General features: G+C 46.7%; 1 protein-coding gene across 1 annotated transcript; it reads right to left on the bottom strand.

The window, feature by feature from the left end:
* Positions 1 to 1,587: 1,587 nt before the first annotated feature.
* LOC103142925 (neurofilament heavy) lies at positions 1,588 to 5,725 on the bottom strand. Its single transcript, XM_007559241.2, has 4 exons — positions 4,890 to 5,725; positions 3,744 to 3,943; positions 3,499 to 3,623; positions 1,588 to 3,403 (listed from the first exon to the last, which is right to left on the bottom strand). Exons 1-4 carry the CDS (start codon positions 5,641 to 5,643, stop codon positions 2,221 to 2,223), a joined length of 2,262 nt encoding a protein of 753 aa, XP_007559303.1. The 5' UTR covers positions 5,644 to 5,725; the 3' UTR covers positions 1,588 to 2,220.
* Positions 5,726 to 6,460: the final 735 nt, after the last annotated feature.

Genomic DNA, 6,460 nt, shown 5'->3' on the forward strand with positions numbered 1-6,460 from the left:
AGACAAATGCACACAAAATGCAACATTTTGCATTGTGTGTGCAGGTAACCGTTGACCCCTCTTTCATTGTCCAGGCTTTACTAGTGGCAGGGCAGCTTGGTATTGAGAATTTTGCTGAGATGCATTTCATTTTTCGATCAAACACATGTGGGAGGTTCTTTGTGATTTTGGGAAGAGGAGATTTTTTTTTGAATTCTTGTAAGCCCTCTGGAGAAGATGCTCATTGCTGACTGACCTGAGTCTGATGATTTTCATTCATCAAATGTAAACAGTTCTGCAGAAAGATTAATTAAACCTCACCCACCATAGAGTTAAAAAAAAGTGTTTTAAAGAAAAAATGTGTAGAGACCAGAGTGACGATCTGAAGGACCCGACAATTTCCGTCAGGTTTTCAGGTAGTTTGTGGAGCATAGCTACAGAACCCAACTCTGCCTCGCTTTGTTTAGTTCTGCTCCCGAGAACACTGAATCAGCTTATGGTAGCTAATTTAGTAGCACATTTCATATAATCAGTCAAATTTAGATTTGAGTCTAAATCGATACCAAAGTTTCACGTTTGTCCTGTATTCCTTATCCTCACTGAGTCGAGTTCTAGGTGCTAAAAACGGTTTTCTGCCATAAGCTGGAGGGCACTCCGTCTCATCCGCTCCTTGATATTATTATCGGGAGGTTAGAGGGTTAAACAAAAGGTGGCATAATGCCAGTGAGGATCCAGTCCTGTATCAGTGATCAGGAACCTATTTTTAGTATAACGTGGAGTATGCATCAAACACATGCTGCTGTGGCGGGAGGGGCCGGAGGCAGAGAGGTTGGAAAAGCTGCAGGAGGAGGAATTACTTTACTCTGCCTCTAATTCGGTGCTCTGCAGCTTTAGTGAAGTATCGTTTGCAATAAGGACAAAGCTGCCGGAGCATGCATGCATCCTCAGAGTCGGTCAAAAGTGTGTCTCAGAGAAAGGTGAGCGTTGTCTACACGCCTAATCAAAACTACAAAAGCGTGTTTTCTTGCTTGATGTGTCAATTTCGCAATTTTTTTTTCCACATCTGACAGTTTGAATAAGGGAAACCACACCCCTGTTTCTGCAGCAGTCTGTGGCACTAATGCTGGGAATTTCCTAGAAAGATAATTGTCTCCTATTCAATTGACGTAGTCAGACATAATCAATTACATTTGTCCCTATTGATTAAACAAGCGGGTTCTGAAAAATGAACAGCCTCTGCTGCTGTTTTTACATGTTTATCCCCTCGCCTTGGTAATAAGGAATCAATGGCACTAAACTGGACCATAAAGGTGCTCCGTGAAGACAGGACTACTGATTTATACATGAGCGTGATCCGCTGCATGTAAGGCAGGGTGCAGAGGCTGCTGAGGATGGGCACAGCTCCCCCTCTCTTTAGCCGCAATGCAGTGCAGTAACTCCTGGCGTTTACCTTTCTGTGGTTTCACACCTTGTATGAGAGCTTCTGACACTTCATTAATCTCTACCAAGGGTTCCTATGCTGCATATTTCTGCAGGACTGTAATATTTAAAAAATAAATAGAGAGAGAAAATGATGCCACACAGACTTTTTATGTTTTTGTTTTTTTTCATTGTTTATTTACTGTTTCATTTTGCATATTCTCAGCAGTTTATACATAGCACAGTCATCATTGTCTTAGCATTTGCAGACTGGAAGAGTGAGACGCCACCGTTCGCCTGTCTGGAGAAGCAGCATTATTGGTGCACAACGAGCAAAACTCAAGTCTTCCTTAAATTATTCATCTGTAAATAGAATATAGAGATTTCTACCTCCCTTAATAAACATATTTATATATATATATATATATTCAATATTGCTCACAATCATTTAGCTTGATGTAGTTTTGACATCTCTGCCCTTGAAGGCTCGTGTGGGCCCCGCCGGCCCCGTCAGGATTCGGTTTAAATGCACTTGATGTCCGTTAAGGGCGGTTGTCACATTCACATAAGGAGTTTAGAGCATTCTGCATTCACTACAGTCATACAGTCAGAAGCTTCAGGGGGAGAGGGGGGCTGTAATGGCCATACCTGGGGAGCGGTGGGGTTGTTTGCTACAGAAATCAATATTGCTTACGTACTGTTACCTGCCTGAACAGCTGGGTGCGCCCAGCTCCTTGCTCCTGCTCTGCACCCTTCTCCTCCTTCCTACTCTGTTCTTTGGCATCTCCTTCTCCTCCATAGGTAAAAATGCAGCGATCAGTCTCACTTCTTGGCCTTCTCCTCCTTGGTTTCCTTTGACTCAGTGCTAGAGGACTTTTCAGCTTTTTCTGCCTTCGCTCCTTCTTTGCTCTCCTCTTTACTCTTCTCGTCTGGCTTCTTCTCCTCCTTTTTGCTCTCGGTTTTCTCTGGTTCTACCTTGGCTGCGGGCTTTTCTTCAGGCTTTTTTTCCTCTTTCTTGGTTTCAGTTTTCTCTGGTTTTTCTTCAGGCTTCTTCTCCTCCTTCTTGCTTTCGGTTTTCTCAGACTTTGCCTCAGGCTCCGGTTTCTCTGGTTTGGGAGCAGCGGGCTTCTCCTCTTTAGCAGGAGGACTGCTCTCTTTGGGCTCGGGCTTTGGAGCAGGTTTGTCCTCAGTGGGCTTGCTGGGAGTCTCAGGTTTTGATGTTTCTTCCTTTGCCTTCTCGTCCTTCTTTGCATCAGGTTTGTCCACCTTCTCTGGCTCTTTTTCCTTGGGTTCCTGCTTCTGCTCCTCCTTCACAGGCGGCTCTTTCTCCTTCTGCTCCTCTTTGGCTGGCTGAGACTTCTCCTCTTTCTTCTCCTCCTTTGGGGTGTCTTTGGCAGCAACGGGCTTAGCGCTCTCCTTTTCTGGAGATTTTGATTCAGGGGTCTTGGGAGCCGGAGATTTGGATTCTGGGGATTTACTAGGAGGGGATTTTGACTCGTCTCCTGCAGGAGACTTGGCAGGGGATTTGGGCTGGGGGGATTTGGCTGCTGGTGATTTGGATTCTGGAGATTTTGGAGGAGATTTAGATTCTGGTGATTTCTCAGCAGGAGATTTAGTTTTCTCTTCTTCACCTTTTTCCTCTTCCTCTTCTTTCTCCTCTTCCTTTTCTTCTTCCTCCTCCTCCTCCTTCTGCTCCTCTTCCTTTCCTTCTTCCTCCTTCTCTACTTCTTCACCTTCTTCATCCTCTTTGGTTTCCTCGTCTTCCTTTTCCGCTTCCTCTTCTTCCTCCTCCTCTTCTTTCTTTTCCTCCTCTGCCTCCTCCTCTTCATCATCTGCCTCTTCTGTCACCTCTGTCACCTGTGTCTCATCCGTCTGTTCCTCCACGATCACAGTGTCTGAGATCTCCTCGCTTTTTACTTTGACGTGGGCTGAGATCCTGCTCTCCAGGTAGGTGTACGGGCTGCCACCTGACACAAAGCGGTTCTCCTCTCCCTCCAGCAGCTTCCTGTTTCAAAACCACAAATGGTAAAAATGTTGAAGACCTTTGGTAGGAGAATCTAAATAGTAAAGAAAAAGACGTGTGCACTTTGACCAGCAAACCTGTATGCAGCGATCTCGATATCCAAAGCCATCTTCACATTCAGGAGTTCCTGATAGTCCCTCAGCTGGCTCGCCATCTCCCACTTGGTTGTTTTCAACTCGTTGTCAAGCTGATTGATGGTCTCCTGCGAAATGAAAACACAGAAACCTCAAGATAAGGAGTCACACTGAACATTTGAGGAGATTATGTGTATGTGTGTGTGGGGGTGGGGAGGAGAGGGGGGATGGGAGTCCCTATCTGGCACCTGGAGGGAGGTGATGTCATCCTGGTGTCTGTCTTCACTCTCCATGCGCTGTCTCTCCAGCGACTCCTTGGCTCCTCGCAGGGTCTCCAGCTCGATGGTGCGGCTCTGGAGCTGGCGGCGGTACTCTGCGATCTCCTCCTGGGAGCCACGGATTGCATCCTGGTTGGACCTGGCGGCGTCGGACAGGCGCTCCATGCGCACTGCAGGTGTACAAAAAAAAAAAAAAAAGATTACACATTCAGAAGCCACGTTTCTGTTTTAGTTTCACAGCACCGATTGATATACATGTCAGATTAGATTTGTCATCTTGAGACTTTTTGGCAGTCCCTTCCTTCACCGCTGGGAGAGCGAGTAACCTTGACACTGTCCATCTGTCATTTAGTCTGACTCAGCTTCCTCCCCTTCAGGAATGACGCTCTGCTGCAGTCAGCTGGACTCAGAGGTCACGCAGTTTGCTCTTTTTACTCACTCAGAGCAGCATGGAAATAGGCTGCACAAGTTTTATGGCACCGTTGTTGGGTTTTCAGCGCAATAAAGGCTTAAAGTCATAGGAACTGTGGCTGTACTATTTTTTTTATTTATTTAATTTAATTAATTATTATTATTATTTATTTATTTTTTACAAAAATATAATAAGCCAATTGATTTTAGCATAGGTACAAGTACACAAATTTAGGAGAAGACGCTCTGATCCATGCGTTAATTTGTCCCGCTGTCTAAGCAACGAGCTGTGTCCCTGAAGAGGAGTTTTATTTTTTGCATCTATTACCATAAAAAAATGCACTGCATGCAAGGGAAGCAAGCCAGAGTGCAAATGAGTCTCCTCTCTGCGTGCCATCTCACGCCTGCAGAGCTGTCCTCGCTTTCTGCGAAAATTATCATTATGCGGCGTCGATGCGGCCACCAATTGCGGTGCATGTAATTGAAATCCGAATTGTGTGTCAAAATATGTTTTCCTATCATTTTTTTGTCTCTTGGAAAAGTTTGCAACCAGATAATTAATGCATATTAATAGATACAGAGTTGTTTTATGAGAAAATGAATCACTACAGCTTTTATCTGACATGCGGAGAAACGGCTTCAGCACCATGGACAGAGGGACTTTGCGGCTTTTGCTCTGAAACTTGTCCCTTTGGCCGGCCTCACCTTTGAACCACTCCTCTGCGTGCACTGCGCTCTTTGACGCGTGGCTGTCCAATTGTGAGCGGATCTCTCGCAGCGCGCTGGTAACGTCCGCCTTGAGCGTGTCCCTCAGGTCGAAGCTCACCTGGGCGCCCTGAATCTGCGCCAGCAGCTCCGCCACCTCCTCCTCGTGGTTCTTCTTGAGGAAAGACGCCTCCTCCTCCAGGGCGCGGAGCTTCTTGTCCAGCTCCAGCCGCGTCAAGCGGCACTCCTCCACGTACTTCTTCATGGCGCGGGCGGCAGCCTCCAGCTCCTCGCGGTTGCGCGCCTCGTCCTCCAGCCTGACCCGCAGGTGCTGGATGTCTTCCTCCAGGTGTTCGTGCTCCAGGGCGGCGCGGGTCTTCTCCCCGGTCAGCTGCTGCAGGAGACCCCTGAGGTCGTTCAGCTCCCGCTCGTAGTGCTCCCCGACGGAGATGCGCCCCGCCTGGCTCTGCCGCAGCGCCGCCGCCTCTGCCTCCAGGTTGCGGTTGTGCATCTCCAGGTTGCGCACCTTGTCGATGTATCCGGCGAAGCGGTCGTTGAGAGCCTGCAGGATCTCCTTCTCGCTCCTCCGCGTCATGTCGCCGTTGAAGGTCTCCAGGCTTTCGATGGAGGACGGCTGGCTGTAGGTGAGGCGGCGGCGCTGCTGGGAATGGAAGCCGCTGGAAGACACTGATGCGGGCCGAGCCTTGCGGTACGAGCTCGGGCCCATGAAGTGGTGGTCCACCGTGAAACTCATGTTGGCCAGGCCGGGGGAGAACTGACTGCAAAGGAGGGAGAGCGCTGCGCTTTTATAGGAGGGAGGGAAAAGTCGCTAGTCAGCACAAGGGCGCTGTATTTTTAAAGAGACATCTTTTCCTCACCTCCTCCCCACCAAAAAAAATCTACCGGCTGCGCAGAAATAACTGAGCAGCTGAGATGCTGAAACTACAAACCTCAATATTAACTTTATATAATGCAACACGCATCTTAGAAATCACCTCATCTACTTTTTAATATATATATATATATTTTAATAAAAGCACCACAGTTTAAAACAGGCAGCCATGTCGCATTTCAATCCTCCTAACACTAATATTTATAAACAGCTCAGATTAGTTTTATTTATTTATTTATTTATTTATTTATTTTTATTTATTTATTTTTTTTAAGATGTAAAACCATTATAACGGTGAACTGAGGGGGTTTCAGTGTGTTCTGCTGATGCTTTTTATTGTTTGCTGCTGCAGTGAGTTTGCAGATCAGCCCTCCTGGGGATCACCTCAGCTGCTGGGCCATTGACAACTTACACACTTGCAGCGTCTGGCAAAAGTATTCACATCCCTCGAATCTACTTGACACAAGCTTGACTTTATTTTACCAGGATTTATATGGAAGAGCAATACAAGGTTTGTATGTGTGAAACAGAGAATAAAGAAGGAAAATGAAACATGATTTTTAATACTCTTCTCTGCCCCTCTTCAGTGTTCAACTCCCATTCCCCTCCAGCTTTATCATTTCTGTCTTTTTCACTGTGCGTCTTGTGTCCTACTTTTTCTGCTCTCACAAGGCAACCA

This window comes from Poecilia formosa, unplaced genomic scaffold (genome assembly GCF_000485575.1).
Source record: "Poecilia formosa unplaced genomic scaffold, Poecilia_formosa-5.1.2 Scaffold103, whole genome shotgun sequence".
Taxonomy (NCBI): domain Eukaryota; kingdom Metazoa; phylum Chordata; class Actinopteri; order Cyprinodontiformes; family Poeciliidae; genus Poecilia; species Poecilia formosa.